This window comes from Amblyomma maculatum, chromosome 1, assembly GCF_055883805.1.
Source record: "Amblyomma maculatum isolate TAMU_Amacu chromosome 1, ASM5588380v1, whole genome shotgun sequence".
Lineage (NCBI taxonomy): Eukaryota > Metazoa > Arthropoda > Arachnida > Ixodida > Ixodidae > Amblyomma > Amblyomma maculatum.
In genome coordinates this window covers 61,155,780-61,172,957 of record NC_139344.1, presented here as the reverse complement: position 1 = coordinate 61,172,957, position 17,178 = coordinate 61,155,780, and the positions used below count along the sequence as shown (strand labels likewise).

Below are 17,178 nucleotides of genomic sequence, written 5' to 3'. Positions count from 1 at the left end.
TACTGTCGTGACCCAGTTTGTTGGTTGTGAGAGCAGGAACAAGAGTGAGGCGGCTAGAAACTGGACTTTGAAGTGAGATGGGAAACTTTATATACTGTATTTAGACGGTAGCGTTTTTAGTGGCAGACTGACTAGAGGAGCAGTCTCCGTTTTACAACCCCCGACACGCACACTTGTCGCCAGCTTTTATAGGGTTGATTCCCTATGTTCCCTAGATGAAAGGCAGGCCAGTTTCTGAAGGAGTGTTTCTGTCAGCTCACTTTCCCGCACTCACACACACGCACCAACACTGCTCGCACTCGTTGGCACGCCCCTCTGACTTTTCCTGGCTTGAGGGTGAGGAGGTGATCGTCTAGACGGCGTAGATGGCGTCAGCCGCTTGTCTCCGAGCGTGTTTGCACCTGGGCTGACTCATCGGTTCCGACGTCGCCGGGCAGCTGCATTCAGCGAGGCCACTTAGCCGAAAGTTGTCCCCGTGGCTCACCACGGGAAGAAAGGGAAGATTGCAAGCCCGCTCTCCGTAGTGATGCTCGACACTTGATGGGACTGGAATTTGGTAGCTTCCATCTCTTGTCCTTTCGTCGACTTGTTGGCGGGACCCCTGATAATTGCAGCCGCGTGACGAACTGTTCCCTCCGGCCAGCCGGTACCAGGTGCAATGGCGTCTCATCAACGCCGATGTTGGGCGCTCATAGTCAGACGATCTCCCCCGGTCTGGCTGGGGGGGGGGGGGGGAGGCGGGTAGTGGCACTTGCATCCAGTCTCGATCCTTGTCGCCGTTCTTAAGATCCGACGCGACGGTCTCCGCAGCTCGTCCGATCACAATAATACGCTATCGCGATGAAAGGCAGAAAATAGAATGCGTCTAATGGATTCGAAAATACATTCGCTCAACTCAGGGTATAGAATCGATCGCATCAGCAAGGTGTCTGGTATACCGAAGCGAAGTTGTTTTCTGTACTCTGCTATCAGACGTATAGCACAGTGCGCAGTTATCCTGCTTATTGGCAAATGACATGAGAGCTTTGTTTTACATTGTGCGATGTTGTTGCGCCATCCCGTAGCACATTTCATGCCTCTTATCCTTCCCTCGCTCTGCAGCACTGCCGTTATGTAGCAAAGGTACGTGTACGAATAAAAAAACTAAATAAACACTCTCGGCGTGCATCATTTACTGCACGCTTTACTGCAGTGTAACTAATCGGCCTTACGCTGCATATATGGGCATGGCCTCCTCTTTCTCCAACGCTTGATGTAACTCTTGCAGCGCTGCCTTAGTTTCGCTGTGCGCGGACACTAATTTATACGACTGGTAGGTCAACGTGCGCGCTAAACTAGTTCAGCATCTTATCTAAAAGACAATAATAATTATTCCCCAACTAAAAGCCGAAGCCGCCGCGTCTTTATCACACTGCTTTTACCTTCTCTTCTTCGTTTCGTTTGCATTCTTTGCTTTTGTTAGGCGATGATGCAGCGAACTCCTTGTGCTTGCCGAAGACCCCTGGTGTGTCTGCGTAATAAGCGTTCTGCCTTTCATATTAGGCACTCTCGCGCTGGCTTCAATCATGCCCACCTGTAGGCAGCTCCGTCCAGCTAAAAAGAAATGAGACGAAGTACTGCGGCGAAAAAAAAAAACAAAAAAAAAACACAAAAATCAGAGCCCCCGAACGCACAGCGAGCATCATTAAAGCACGGCGCGGCTGGCCCAGCATATATTCCCCGTTATCAAGAACCCGCGAAAGGCTTGGCGAAGATATAGCGGAAGCGTGCTAAGACCGGAAGGCGTCGATGGCCTACCGTGAAGAGATGCGACAGGGGCCTCTTCTTTCCTGTCCCAGCGGGCGGCGTGGATCCTGGCGCTTTATTTGCAATGGACGGCCGGTAATCAATGGCAGCCTGCACTGCCGTAGCAGCAGCTACAGGGATCAGCCCCATGGATGACTGCAGCAGTGTGTTCGGTGCGTTTCGCCGTCATCTGCTTTCGTCGCCCATCCATCTGCACCGTGCCCACCGCTCTGCAAGTGTCGCACCATGTCGCCCAGCGTGTTCATTCTTTTCCGTCTCAGATGTTGGGCGCCTGGGTTCATTCGGGGCCAGCTGGCTGCTGATCCCTGCACGTAGCCCACCAAACAAGTAGCTTCCATTGACAAGACACGGAGACTTCGTGCCCTTTGCTATCAAGTATTCTTCGTGAGATAAAAGTATTCAAAGTGGATCGTGCACAGCCTGCAAGACCCGCTCTCTACCACGCGCAGTCTTGTCCTGCTTAGCGACGGTATCTCTGACTAAGTTTATAGCGGCCTTGTTTTCGGCAAGCAATAGCTGGAATTGTTTTACAACGCCAGAACCATGTGCAGCTAGTAACTTTCTCCGCCTGTTTCTGATGGCGAAAAAAAGATACTATTGTATGTTAGGTGCATCAGGCCTCCCTCTCCCATAGCCATCCAATTAAGCCGGTCCTACGCTTTCTGTGTATATCTTAGCTAAACGTATTTAAAAGCTCACCTTAAGCTCGGCAAAGTTGTTTGCCAGACATCTATGTCAAAGTATGTACTAAAATTTCCCTTATGGAGCTGCATCACAGTTACGCGTTGCATGAATCTTATACGTAGTTTAAGCGCACTGCTCTTCCATACGGCTGTACCTTCGAGCCAACGAACACGATTGTAACCGGAGGCGCTGTTTTGCGAGGAATTTTCATCCTCAAGTTTCGTGTATGGGGCTCTCCGTTTCTCAAATTTTCTATTTTGTGGACTTTGGGCCGTAAAAGTCCGGCGATATTTTGTTACCTAAAATTCGAGCACAATAAGGTTATTCAGCGTAGGTATCACAACTCGATTCGAGTTTATTCGTGTCTAAGTTTGCCGTGCAGGACAATTGCTTACGAGTGCACGTTTTTGCGCGGGACATTAAATATGGTCTTTTTATTATGTGCATAAACGATTTGAAAATGGCAGGTTGCATTAAAACTCTTTACTATAACAGATTTTCCCCCATTAATTATTTTGTCACATGCATTACTACATCCTGCGAAGCCGTTCTACGTCTATTTTCGTACATTGCCCGAAGAAAAGTATAAAATATCATAGAGACTATTTTAAGCGTGCAGGAACCCTCTAACGGGAAATCGTTAGCTTGAATAGCTTAAGGTATGGCTTGAATAGCTTATGGCATGTTGTGGTATGGTATTGCATGGCATGTATGGCATGATATGGGGCATGACATGGTGTGGTGTAGTATGGTATAACATGGTATGGCATCGTATGGTATGGGTATGGCATGTTATAATATGGTAGGTATGGTATTGCACGGTATGGAATTGTATGCCGTGGTATGTTATGACATGGCATGGTATGGTATGGCAAGGTATGATGCTATGGCATAGTACGGTATGTCATAGTACGGCATGGTATCTTATGGTTGGTATAGCAAGTTATGGTGTGGTATGCCGTGGTATGGCATGGTAAGATATGACATGATATTGTATGGATCCGGGGTATAATGAGAGGAAGAAATAAATACGCAGTATGAAAGAGCACTGAACAAGGGAGCCTCAGTTCGCAAGCCGAAAAAACGTTTCGATAAGTGGGCTTGTCTTCGTTACGGCTTGCGAATTGAGGCTTCCCCTCTACCCTTCTTCAGTGCTCTTCAATATGGTATGGCATGGTATGGTATGGTATGGTATGGTATGGTATGGTATGGTATGGTATGGTATGGTATGGTATGGTATGGTATGGTATGGTATGGTATGGTATGGTATGGTATGGTATGGTATGCGGCATGACATAGTCATCATCATCATCATCATCAGCCTGATTATACCCACTGCAGGGCGAAGGCCTCTCCCATATTTCTCCACTTAACCCGGTTCTGTGCTAGCTGCATCCACTTGACCCCTGCGAACTTCTTAATCTCATCCGCCCACCTAACTTTCTGCCGCCCCCTGCTACGCTTTCCTTCCCTTGGAATCCAGTTTGTTACCCTCAGCGACCATCGGTTATCCTCTCTTCGCACTACATGTCCTGCCCATGTCCATTTCTTCTTCTTAATTTCTACTAGAATGTCGGTAACTTTAGTTATTTCTCTGACCCAATCTGCACGCTTCCTATCTCTTAATGTTACCCCTACCATTTTTCGTTCCATAGCCCTCTGGGTTGTCCTCAACTTAAGTAGAACTCTCTTGGTTAGCCTCCACGTTTCAGCCCCATATGTGATATGTGTGATATGTGTATGATATAGTATGGTATGGCATGGCATGGTATCGTATGGTGTGGTATGACTTGACTAGTGTGGCATGGCATTGTATGGTATGGGCATGGCATGATCAGGTATGGTAGGAATGGTATGATATGGCGTGGTATGGCTTGGTGTGGGATTGCATGGCATGTTATGGCATGGTATAGTATGGTATGGCATGGAATGATATGGCATGGTACGGCACGGTATCTTATGGCATGTTATCGTATCGTATGGCCAGTTATGGTACGGTATGCCATGTTATGGTATGAAATGGTATGGATCCGGGGTAAAACGAGATGAAAAAGATAGCTACACAGTATGAAAGAGCAGTGAACAATGGTAGAGGGGCAGCCTCAGTTCGCAAGCCGAAAAACCATTTCGACAAGTGGATTTGTCTTCGTTTCAGCATACGATCTGAGGCCCCCCATGTACCCTTGTTCATTGCTCTTAATATCATATGGTATGGCATGATGTGGTATGGTATGGTATAATATGGTATGACATGGTATGGTACAACGCGGTTCGGTATGGTATATGAGGTTTTAAGTCCCACCGCTGCATAACCTGTGAGGGATGCCATAGTGCTGTTTTCCGGATTAGTGTATATTAACCTGCAGCTCTTAACTGCTCACTGACAGTGCACAGCACATAGGCACTCTGCGTCTCACTAGAAACTGAAACTCGGTTACCGAGGCCGGGATCGAACCCTTATTCTCGGGCTTAGTTGTCGAGCGTCCTAGCCTCTCTCTCTCTCTCTCTCTGCTACCATTCTTAAAGCAATGATGCTTATGTCTCATCACCATTGTTTCTGCCTCTCGGCCCTAATATGCAAATTTATAGTTTACGCTCGTGTTACCCCCGTCATGAAGGACGAGAGTTAAAAGAGGCTTCAAAAATATGCAAATGATGTGTGCTATTTTTTCTTGCGAAGTTCTCGGCTTCTAGCATTATAAAATTGTGTTTTCTAGAAGGTGAACTTTTAGTTATAGATCGAGCTAAACCTTACATTTAATCAATTTTGGGGGATGCAAGAATCGGCCAAAACCGGCTTTTGTCTAAAAACGGAGGGCCCTACTTATACCGTACAGGTTGTAAGCAATTAGCAATGGCTATTCTAGAACCGCTACCCGTGAAACTGTTGAAGTTCTATCAATTATCTCCATAATTACATTATTATTTCCCAGTAATCAACGGAAAAAAAATGTTTTCGTTCATCGATGTTTTCCTTGGTGTTAGTGGATGTTGGCTCTATCCCATAACGAGTGCCTTATTTTCTCTACATTTATTTACTCCTTGATACAGCGACAAAGCAGTTAACTTGGCTTGCCTCTGCGAGGGTGCTGACCGAAGACAGCCATCACTTCTTTACTTCTCCGAGTTTATTTACCGTGTGTTTCGACTTTTAACCGTTATTTCGTAATCTGCAACTTACTATCCACTTTTTAAGCAGTCGGATAGGTTATTCCACAAATATTTTCAGTTGCGTAAGAGAGATAAGTAGCAGGCATTTCTGGTTCTGTCCACTTTTAAGCGTTTCTTTGATACGGATGGAGGTCAGTTTCCTTCGACTCACCGCTAAGACAACTATACCACATTTTTCAATGAGCGAAAATTCTCCCAACGCGACTAGATCACTGCGCCTGTCACTGGTCACCACCTGCTACTAATTCCTTCGTGTTTCGTCGAACAGACCTGGCATAACAGCAGTGAACAGGGGAACACTTAAACCCTTAAAGGCTCCGGCTTTCCTTAAAGAGAAAAGAGAAACCGAGGTACACAGGACTAGCAAGCCTCGATCAGTCTTGTCTCTTTACTAATGGGGCGCTTAACTGGGAGCGCTTTACTTTACATGTACTAGGGTCGGCGTTCAAGTGTCTTGGAAGATTTCTTTCTAGCTCACATCAAACAAGCACCCGGTTGGCTCCCAACTTTGTGATACCGTGTGTTCTCGTTAAGTCGCACAAAACCAACCATCGAAGAATCAGTGTTCGGCCATTTAATTTTCAAGTCCCCGCGTGCAGATAAGTGAGGAAAGGAGCTTTGTGTTTGGGTTGTGAGTGCAGACGGGATTATGTTTAAGATTTGAGTAAGCAATCGATAAATATCTGATAATAATTTTGTATGAAATGTGTTTGCACAGACTGCAAATGCATAGTTTGTAAAAATTGACAAAGCATCAGATTTTATTTCTTAGCCATGCAATACAGCATGCTACCTCCTAAACTTCTGCAAGGTAAAGAGCACCCTTTTCCTCAAATTACAAGGTGTTCTAGTCTTTGGGGGTGTTATTTGGCATGCACAAAGGGGCTGAGAAGCAAGCCTTGTTGCCTGGTAAAGATGGTGTGTGTGATAATTGCAGTGATGCAATCCTTTTGATATGTGAGTCACTCAAGAGAATGGTCAGTGTCATTGACTTGACTGTTTTCCTGTCGCCCTCTGCGCCGCATGTTCCACACACAGGCATCCGCTGGCCCCCTTCAGCGAAGTCAAGTTGATGTAGATGGCAGGCCTTTTCAGCTGCAACACAATTAGAACAATGAAAAATACTAGCAGTAAATGAAACGGGCCATATGGTTAATAGAAATTTTATAAACATAAAAATGTGGTGAAGAAAACCTTTGAAAACTGAATACAAATAAAATACCTCCACAAAGGAGTCAGCAACTAAAATTGGAGAAACAATTGCTCATTTCCTTTGCCAAAGATATGCAGCATCTTAAGAATCATGTTTATAACAACAGATTAAAATAGCAATCATATGCTGTTCCACAGTCTTGTAAAAAGGTTTACCACATTAAAGGAAGGACAATTCACTCTTCTTATACCATGCTTGAGTTATTAGCACCGAAAATGTGTAGAAGCATATTCTTTCTCAAGCAGAACATTTTTTTCTCCTGAAATATCTTCCTAGTGGTACTTGCATCCTATAGAGAACAGGTTATATATCATGTAACCAGAAATTCCAAACTCAGAAGCTGGTGCCATAAAGAAAAGGAAAAAAAAACTCTTGCCACCCATCCTACGCCAGCGGTGCCATGCTCCCTTAATCCTTAAACCAGGCCAGTGGCAAAGTAATGGGTGAGATACAATGTAACACATGTTATGATCCGAATGATTTAGGCACATCGATTTAGGCATCCGAGTGAGAAAGGCACACACATCCAAGGTGTGTGCCTTGCAACAACTGATAACTACTGCGTAGAGTGCACAGTAGGGGAGCCAAAGGTGCTATAATAATTTCACTTTCACTTCAGTTGTTGAATCACCTTACTGGTTCAAGCATCAAGGAGCAAGAAGAAATTGAGGGTGACGAACCATGAAGGCCAGCAGAAAGTACAGTTTTACGATTTGCTTTCCTGTCTGCCCTTTTAACAACTTTCTTGGCACCTTTTTTTTTTTTTTTTTTTTTTTTAACCCTGTAACTGGGTTGGAAGTACTTAGTCGACAGCTAGACACAAGCCAGGCGGGCCGAGCCACGTGTGAATACGACACAATACGGAATTTATACTAAGAAGTTTCTCGATCACAGACTGCCTGAGGAAGCGAAAATTTCCGAGGGCCTCGCTAGAGAACGAGTTTATAATATCCAGTAGCCTAGATGCAAATACACAAGCGAAAGAGGCGATGCAGCACGCAAGCTTTTCGAAGGCATCACTTATCACGCTCGCACTCTCGAGGAAAGCAAATGCGCACGTGCACGTCCTCAAATTGACACCTAGCAATGCAAGCGGCATCATCAATCACGAACGAACTGTTGCACTAGTTCAGTGAAATGCGCTGTTAATTTAAACTGCATTATCGTGCACACGCCAAATCTCATCAAAAACTACATTCGTTCAAAATAATCAAGATGACTCTTCTCGCCACGAATAGCATCATATTATTCTTGGAAACGAAAACATACCGCAGACTGGGCAAAAAAAAAGCTTATACTGCTGATCGATATCAAACAACGGAAACAAGCTTGACGACCGGAGGCTCGTAAGATGAGCGTGGCGCCTTTCCATTCACGCTGAATAATTGCGAAATCGTTGAGATCCTTACCTGTAGTAATATGTAAACACAATGCAGTGCCACCGTGCGTCCGTAGAAGCATCGGCGACGCAGTAACACGTCGCTTTTCTCCGCGTTAGATTTTGATAAACACGTTCGTCAGCTGATCACTATTTCTTGGGGATCTCCAGCGACGCCGGCGCCTGAACTTCGGTCTGATAGTCCCTGGGGCACTTGGGTCATGTCAGAATGAAGCGTGAACCATCACAAACGCGACCATTCTTCAGAAAACACCACAAATTTGGTCACGAGCAAGGAACAGCAATACATTTTAAAGGGGCGAGTTGCGCGCAGACCTCAATACTTCCACCGTCTTGACCTGTGTGGCCAGACTTTGCCGCGCCCCCTGTCGTTCATTAGAGTTGCAAATAGGAACTTTGCGCGACGAACAGATCTGACGCCGCTGGCGCCGCTAGCGAGTGAAGCGAGTGAGAACGGGATGCACGCACCGTGATCCGCTGACAGCGAGCTGGCGTTTCGGAAACCGGAGAGCACCTTCACCGCCACGCAGGAAGAGGGGGACCCCCTCCTCCTCTTTCTGCATGTCGACGACGGTGTTCTACACAGTCACGTTGTCTTGCCTCGCTAGCAGCGGCAGCGGCATCAGTCAGTCGCTGCTAGCGCTGCTCCGGCGACCCCCCCCCCTCTTTCTTCCCCCTTCCTTACATCGTGTTCTCTGGTTGCTGCGCGCGCTCCTGCCTCCATTTTTCGCCGCTGAGTGTACCCCCTCCCCTCTTCCTGTGAGGCTACTGTGGCCGAAGCGCCGGCTCGAACTAGGGGGGATGAAAGGGGGGCGGAGCTGGATACGAGGCCGACGCGGTCGACGACGACGACGCGAAACCCAGGAACGGGCACCAAAGAGCTGGGCTCTAAAAAAACGCGGTTCAAGGGCGCCATGTGCAAGATAACCACATTCATTCACCGTAATTTGTATGAGAGTAGTTCATATTTTGCTGCAATAAATATCAAATGCGCAAACGGAGAAATAGAGAAAAAATAAGCATTCAAGGCCCCGAACATGTCTCTATCGCATCGAAACTGACGTCAAATAAAGATGGTAACTTAGCTAATAATAATAATAATAATAATAATAATAATAATAATAATAATAATAATAATAATAATAATAATAATAATAATAATAATAATAATAATAATAATAATAATAATTTGAACAAGGAGAATGTAGGTGAGTAAACGGGCAGCCCAAGTTGTGCAAACTATAGTTGGGTGCGTCACCCGTCAGTAAAAGACAGTTGACATAACAGGAAATTCAACAGAGGCACTAAAAAAAGCTAAACAAGTAACAGCAAAATAAATAAAAGATCGACGAGCTGCTGAAGACACGATAATGAAAATCTCTCAAATGCCGCTTCACTGCCTAAGCAGACGACAGAAAACGCACTTTCAGAAAATGCGTTTAATGTGCTTGGCGCAAAAAGATGGAGAAACACGAAGGTTCCATTGAGAAAATCTCATCACCACCATCAGGCCGGCGAGGACTGCTCAAGTAAATGACGTGCAAACAAACTTAGAAAACGGGAAAACGAAGGTTTTGCTACAGCGTGCTGATTCCAGTTTTATCTACAGTTTGCGCTTGTATCACTCACTGTGAGTGGGTTGCGTGCTTATTTAGTTGAAACAAATGTTTCAGTTGTATAAACCGCAATTAACACCTTTGCTTCTCTTTTTTTTTTTTCGGCAGGAATTTGCCACAAAGTTGCCGAGTGCGTTTCCATACGAGCTGCAAGCTTCTAATAAGGAAAAAGCTAGGGCCGTTCGGTTGGTGGTCTTGAGTACATCTTGCCGTTCCTTCGTGTTTTGTAATGGCGGTGAACCCACTAGAGGGTCGAAGCTCGTGACGTCTCGATTTCTCGAAGCACAGAAAAAAAGAATAAGAAATGTCCCAGCTATCCGATCTGGCAATACAGAGAGTGGGGCGGAAGTTACTTGTTTTTTTTTTTTTTTTTTTTTAACACGACCATTGCGACACCTCGGTCAAGTAAGAGACTAACAATGTCTACACCGAGCATACCCACAGAACCTTAGACGCGGCCGGGTGACATCCAGTCGCCCTTGGCCTTTCCTACAGCATGTTTTGTCCACATCAGCGGCACGCGTTGTTTGCGGCTTTCACCGAAAAAGCTTGGCGTCGTTGTGAACATCGATCTAGGAGGCTATGGAGCTTTGCGGTTCTCTTTTCACGTTCCTTTCTCTTCTCTTGTCATGTTCCTTTGTTCCGCAAACCTCATGTCGAAAAAATGACTTTGTCGACGGCTCTAAGTGCGACATCCAGTGGTCTCTCTTCGCTTCCGTCGTTCGACTGAAGCAGCAATAAACGCAAACCGCTGTCCAGCAAAAGCATTTTAACACATGTGTACCAAGTACACAATCCGCGCTTTTAATGATCGAAGATTATCCACCAGTGCGCTCCCCGAAGCGCTAGGAAATATATACATATATGCCGGGTGCTTTCTTTTTAGCCTTTCTGATACAAAAAAAAAATATAAAAAATGCAAAAGCCGTATGTTGATTTTCTTGCCGTAGAAGCAGTTAACGTGATTTCCACGACATTACTACGCCTAGCGAATCCATTTTAAGCATGTGCATTGCGAGAAGTCAACTTTACGAGCTAGAATATGCATACTTTTGACGTTAAATATTTCGAAATCCATTGGCGACAAAGAAAATTTAGAGCTGGACTGAACTCTTTTGCTGACAGCCTTCAATTCCTTAACATAATGTTGGCCCTTCAAATCAAAAGTAAAAAAGTTACTAGTTAATTTTAGTTATTTAATTGTGTCATCAGTGAGATCTATCAAGTGCATAATGTCGGCCTTACTGTACAAGCCACCTGCGCAGACCGCACCGGCGCATCTCTCGCACGGCTTCAAATAACAATCTATACAAAAAAGCACCCGGTATGCTGAATCCGATGGTGTTAGAGAATCAATGTCAAGCAAACAGTATGTGAACACGGCAATATTTGGCCCTCCATCGATTTCTCTATAACACACGCACTCAGGCACCGAATTCGACAAGCTCGCAGCACGAACCGTGGAGTCATCCACGTGACAGAGGCCAGGTGCAAAGCAGGCTCTACTGGCTCTTCTGATGGGCTGGCCGGCGTAGCCAACCAGCTTGATGAAGTGCCTGCCTCTGACATATGTAAAGCTAATGACTTAATGGCCTCTCCTAAACCGCAGTCTCTTCCCCCATGTCACGAAGCTGCTATGACACTGGGGTCAACGGGCATTGTTAATTGGGTGTAGAGATTGGACTTAGCGCGCGCAGGAACGTTGCTGGTCGACAGTGTTATCCAAATAATGTTTTTGTGTGATTCGCTTATTAAAATTACCATTTCACAGAATGGAAAGTCGCGACACAGCTTATGCATGTTTCTTGAAGAACAATTCACGCACCGCGATGATACCGGGTAGGCGGGATTATGTGTTTGGGATGGCTAATATTGGACCAAGTGAGGAAATTTGGCCCTTTTTAACGGGAGAGACAGAAAGCAGCGCTACGCCGAGTTAAGGGTCCTTTCCTCCTTTCGCTGGCTGGCGCGGCGGCCGAGTGAGAGGCTCTGCTCTACCTGCGCTGCGCCCCGAAACTATTTGCCTTCTTGCATTTTAGTACGTTTTAGCCCATCGTGAACCTCGGTAGTATACATATGACACGGATGAGTGTACAGCAAGAATATCTACTTAACCTGAAAAGGAAAACTAAAGTAGAAATGCGCACTACGCAAGTTGTACCTTTAGCTTAAAAATGTAAGGTAAGTCCAAGGCAACGCATAAACACGGCGCAGTTCTGTTTCGGCAAATGGCGAATGCTCGCGAAATTTAAAAAAAAAAGGCATCTGCCATGATTTTATTGTTCAGGACACACCAAAATATATGCCAAGTAGAAATATGTATGGCACTCATGTACGCAGAATATTATTTGCACTGAGAAAAGATATGATTGTAACACAAAGTTAGCATTAGCAGCGGCTGATCTGATGTACTGTGCGTTACTTAGTGTTCCACAGGGCAGCAAATTAGGACATTTTCATTGTTTATAATTTATAATAATGATTCGGATGACGTACCACATAACGATGTGTACATCACATTATTCACGGATGACTGTGTTTTCTTAATTAAGAGGTATTTAACAGCAAAACATCATACTGTATTGAAAAATGTCCTCGATATTTTCACGATTTGTGCAATATATATGCGGCATGGAACTTAACGCAGTGAAAACACAAAGAATTCGCCCAGCACATTTCTACCGGCTTCAGGATTGTATGGTCATCGAAGTTGAGTCCTATAAGTATCCTATACCACACTTACTGTGACGTGGTCCATTCATATATTAAGCATCTGTAAGTATGTCATATGAAAATTGTGGTTTATTATGGGAAACCTAAAACTGCTCCAGTTGAAGCAAACTCGATCGTTTGTCTGTAATGCGTTTATCAGATCAAAGCTTGAATATGAGGCGGCAATCTGAGACCCTTATAGTAAGAAACACAAAATTCAATTGGAGCGGGTCCAGAAAAAATTATATTCAGTTTAAACTCAGCAAAAAAAAAAAAAAACGGCTTGATTCCATTCAGATCTGATGAACCAACGCGGTATCCGAATGCTATAGAAACTCGTTAGAAACCCTAACAAGTTAATTTTTGCACAAAATTCTTAGAGCTAACCATAAATTTACGTTTTACATAAAGCGATAGAGCGCGAAGAGCTAGGCATGCTAACAATAAGCTCCTCAGTCCTAGTTTTTGGGCGCGCGGAAGCATTCAAACAAAGTGTTTTCTTGATAACCATTGCTCATCGAAATTCCTTCCAGTAGCAACAACTGAATCGAATGATTTTTCGGAGATGTTATTTCATGTCATTTTTTTTTAATTTGCATTCTGATTGTGTATTCTTTGTCATAGTTTTCTCATTTTTTTATAATTTTTGGGGTTCTTAATATTAGCGTAAGTGTCTCATGTACCGAGCATATCAACTTGTGAAACGGCGCCACTACTGCTTTGGCCATATCGACTTGCAATATTCTTAATAAATAAAAAAAAATAAATATGCACGTAGAGAGCGGGAATTAAAACTCCACAGAACGATAGCAGAATCTCAGGAAGGCATGTTAAGATTTTATCTGGATCTCCCAATGGCTGCTTGTTTTGGTTTGTAGGGTTTAACGTCCTAAAGCAACTCAGGCTATAAGAGACGCCGTAGTGGAGGACTCCGCAAAGCACACGGCGCCATGCTTTTCTCCTCCACTGAAAAGCGGCCGCCAAGGCCAGGATTTGATCCCGCATCCTTGGGAACAGTAGTCGTGTGCCGTAACCACTGTGCCACCCCGGCGAGGCCCCAATGGCTGCTGTCCGCAAGCAAGTTACTCATGCGTCTTTTTAGCCATATACAGAGCGTCCAAGATAACTTTAGATCAACGTTAAAAAATAACTCTTTTGAAGTATATACAGGCCAGCGAAATCAGTTGAATAGGGCTGCAAGCCTCCTAGCGCACCAAAGGAATTTTCTTGTTTTGCAATTATATATAAGTAATTAGGATAATTTTCCTAACTGAATAAATATTGACTTTAGACAAGAAATGTAACTTGCGAATTTGGTGAAGGCTGACGGAGGTGGTATTATAGCCTGAAGGTGACGACATGTAGTCCAATTGTTCAAACTGAGCCAGCTGCCATTACTCTGGATTTGCAGCATTTTGTTGTAATTGCTTAGAGGGGGTCAGTGCACCAACTGGGACACGTTCATTTTTTTCCCCCTACATTATGCTACTGCGAGTGAGTTCTTGTGAATTTGGAGAAGCATAGAGAGCAAGCTGTAGTCGAAAACGCTTTGCCGGCTATAGTAAACGATTGCTGTTTGTTTTAAGGAGATATGTTACTTCGCGCGCATCCGAGCCATAGTTACTTTTGCGCCATAAAACCCCATTTATGTTAATTCGCAAGCACGGAAAACGTTTTTTGTTTGTACTTTATTCAGTGTTGGCGCATGCGTGCTTATATATCTCCAGTGCGTTTCTGCAACATTTTTTTCAGCATATACGATCGAATTTCAGGTGATCACGTAGAATTCTTTTTTACTTACGATTCCAACCAAAACAACTCTCTTATTATCAATGTGATGCTCTACGCACTGCTCCTCTATTAATGACGGCTTTTAAGCACTTAAACTTCTAATGAATGCATCTCCACACTCCACATTTCGTTGTTGGTTCGCGAAATTCCAAAGGCTGATATTTAATCGCCGTCGGCGCACTCAAGAAGGGGGGGCGTCATAGCAGCCCCAAATCTCACGACATTAAGAGATCGTTTCTTATGCAGAAGACAATGCACAGCAACTTTGTTTTTCTGTTCTGTTGTTGTTGTTTTTTAAGTTTTCACTGATTCCCTCTTGTAATAACGGCACTAATTAGAACGGCACCCATCGATTCTATTCTCTTAGTCCTTTGCTCCTGCAGACTGAAAGCGAAGGTAGAATCTAATACCCCAGTTAAGCGTGCAAGTTAAAGTGCACTTTCGCGGAGTGCACTGTTGTGCCCGGCCAAAGCCGCCCAGAAATGCAGCCGGACGCCAAACTTCTTCGGCGAACGCCTCCTTCACAAAATCCAGATACTTCTCTGTAAAGCACAAGTGCACTGGAGGCGAGCCGTGCCAAAGGGAGAGAAGCGACGTGTTTCAACATGAGCTGAGCGTCCAGACAGCACGGCGCCGTGGCCCTGACGGTGAACCCCTTCTCGCCCCACTGCATATTTGAAGCGAGAGCGCAGCAAGCTCTCCCATTGGCCCTGCGAAAGCGCTGCCGTCGGTTTGGACCATTTTGAGCGTCAACGGTTCTCGGCGACGGAGTCTCAAGTGCTTCCGTTCGAGACTCCGAGTCCGAGTGTGAGTTCGTCAATAGCGTCCATCGGGAGCAGTTCGCCCCCTGACAGAGCTCTCCCCGGCCGTCGCTGCGCGAGAACAGTCGCGTATGGCTATGTCAGCTTTCGGCCCCAGAGCCGAACTCGTTGTGTAAATGCCTGTACATAGTGTATAAAGCCTTTTCTTCATCTCACCAGCGCCAACTCGGATTCATCGCTACCGCCCAGGGAGCTGACAGCCCTCGTTCACAAAACGCCTGACGAGCGCTGCGTTACCAACTCCTTGGCACAACCCTGTTGACGGTGGGCTACTGTGTGATAACCCTATCGGCGCAACATTGGATGGCAGCTGCGGGATTTACCGGCGTCAGGCACCTCGGCGCGCTGAGTACCTGAAGTTTCCCTCAAACGCCAGACTTTCTCTGACACACAGGGTAGCTTAGGGAAAGGCTGAGCGTAGCATTGTGTTAACCTTGCGTGTTTCAAGCCTACAGGAAGTGTTTTGAAAACCAAGGAAGGCTGAGAGGGGAATCAGTGTGAGAAAAACTTGCGCGTCTCTTGCTAGGAGCGAGATAGCGAACCTCTAGTACACTATCCTAAAAAGGCAAACAACAGGAGGTCGGTAAAAGATGGAGAGTTAAAAGGTCAAAGAACTTCTCCAAATTTGTGAGGAGTTGGGCATCGATTTGGGCTCAACAAAAAGAAAAAAGGAAATTCTTGAGATCATGCAGGCAGAAGAAGTGACGGTTGAGGAAGCCGCAGAGGCCTGGGATGATATTCAAGAGAGTAAAGGGCTTGAGCGTGAAAGGTTAGAACATCAAAAGCGGTTTTCTCGCCTAAAGAAACTTCGGCAGCTCGAGCTTTCGGCATATGAAAAAAGTGTTGAAAGGCATGACGCTTTGATTGCCATTCAAGGTAACAGTTCGAAGCCGCGAGAGTGTCTGCAACCGTTCCTCATCGCCGAGGATATGGCAGAGTACTAGGCAGATTTCGAGCGTGTGTGCAAAAGTAAGCGCTTCGAGCGAGATACTTGGGCACAAAAATTGGTCGCTCTTCTCTCCGCTGAGGTGTCGGAAGAAATCAAGCGCGTTTTAGACGTTGACTTGAAAAGCTACGATTACCTGAAAGAGTCTTTACTGAGAAGACATCGGCTGTCACCAATGGAGCTTGGGGACAGGTATCGGAAAGAGAAAAACTGTATCAAAACGATCTTCGATTTGGCGTATCAGTTGAAAGCCGATGTAACCGAATGGCTAGATAGTCAGGAACTCTCCGAGCAAATTGTACTTGCACCAGAGAATGAGACAAAGCTTGGGGAAGAGGCCGAGCAACGCGACCGCAGCAGCGAGCCGATCGAGCCTCGAACAAAAGTATCTGGGGTTACCTTGGTCGAGCCACTGGCAGCTGAGACGGTTGGAGCCGACTCCATCGGCGAGAAATCCGCAGTGGCACCGTCCTGCACGCATTCCCACGTAGCTGTAAGCATTCCACCAATCGAGAGTGGGGAACTGGCAGTAAATCAACCGCCTGACAACTCAAAAGCAGAAGTTGTCAAGCATGGCGGAGATGTAGTCAGGCTAGTAGACGACAAATTGGCGATTTCCTCAGAAGCAGCAGTTGTACAGCGTGGCGGAGATGTAGTCAGGCCAGGAGACGACAAATTGGCGATGTCCGAGATCAGCGTTGTCATAGATCATCACTTGCGGACAAACTAAGTGGCGCTCATGGAAACATGCGCAGCCCACCAGTGGTGAACAGCGAAGGCAAACCCATGACGCGTACGCTGTCGAGAACCACACCTGTGAAGTCGACAGCGAGCGACTAGACAGGAGTCATGTTTCGTGTCCTGACGCGCTCAGTTGTATTCGCGAAAACAACCCTAGTGCGAACATGGACCTCATGCTATCCGAAGCGCCCCTGCTGTCGGACGACCTTGATCGTGCGCCGGTTAGCGCTGAGCGATGCGGCACACCGGCGGATCAGGGTAACTTGAGAGGCGAGCCT

General features: G+C 45.7%; 1 protein-coding gene across 1 annotated transcript in view; it reads right to left on the bottom strand.

The window, feature by feature from the left end:
* Positions 1–6,462: 6,462 nt before the first annotated feature.
* The window catches only part of LOC146202551 (uncharacterized), a 65,375-nt gene continuing 54,659 nt past the window's right edge, over positions 6,463–17,178 (bottom strand). The window contains exon 3 of the mRNA XM_084584772.1: positions 6,463–6,756. Within this exon, the coding sequence (XP_084440898.1) occupies positions 6,646–6,756 (111 nt within the window). The 3' untranslated portion in view covers positions 6,463–6,645. The remainder of the gene's footprint in view (positions 6,757–17,178) is intronic.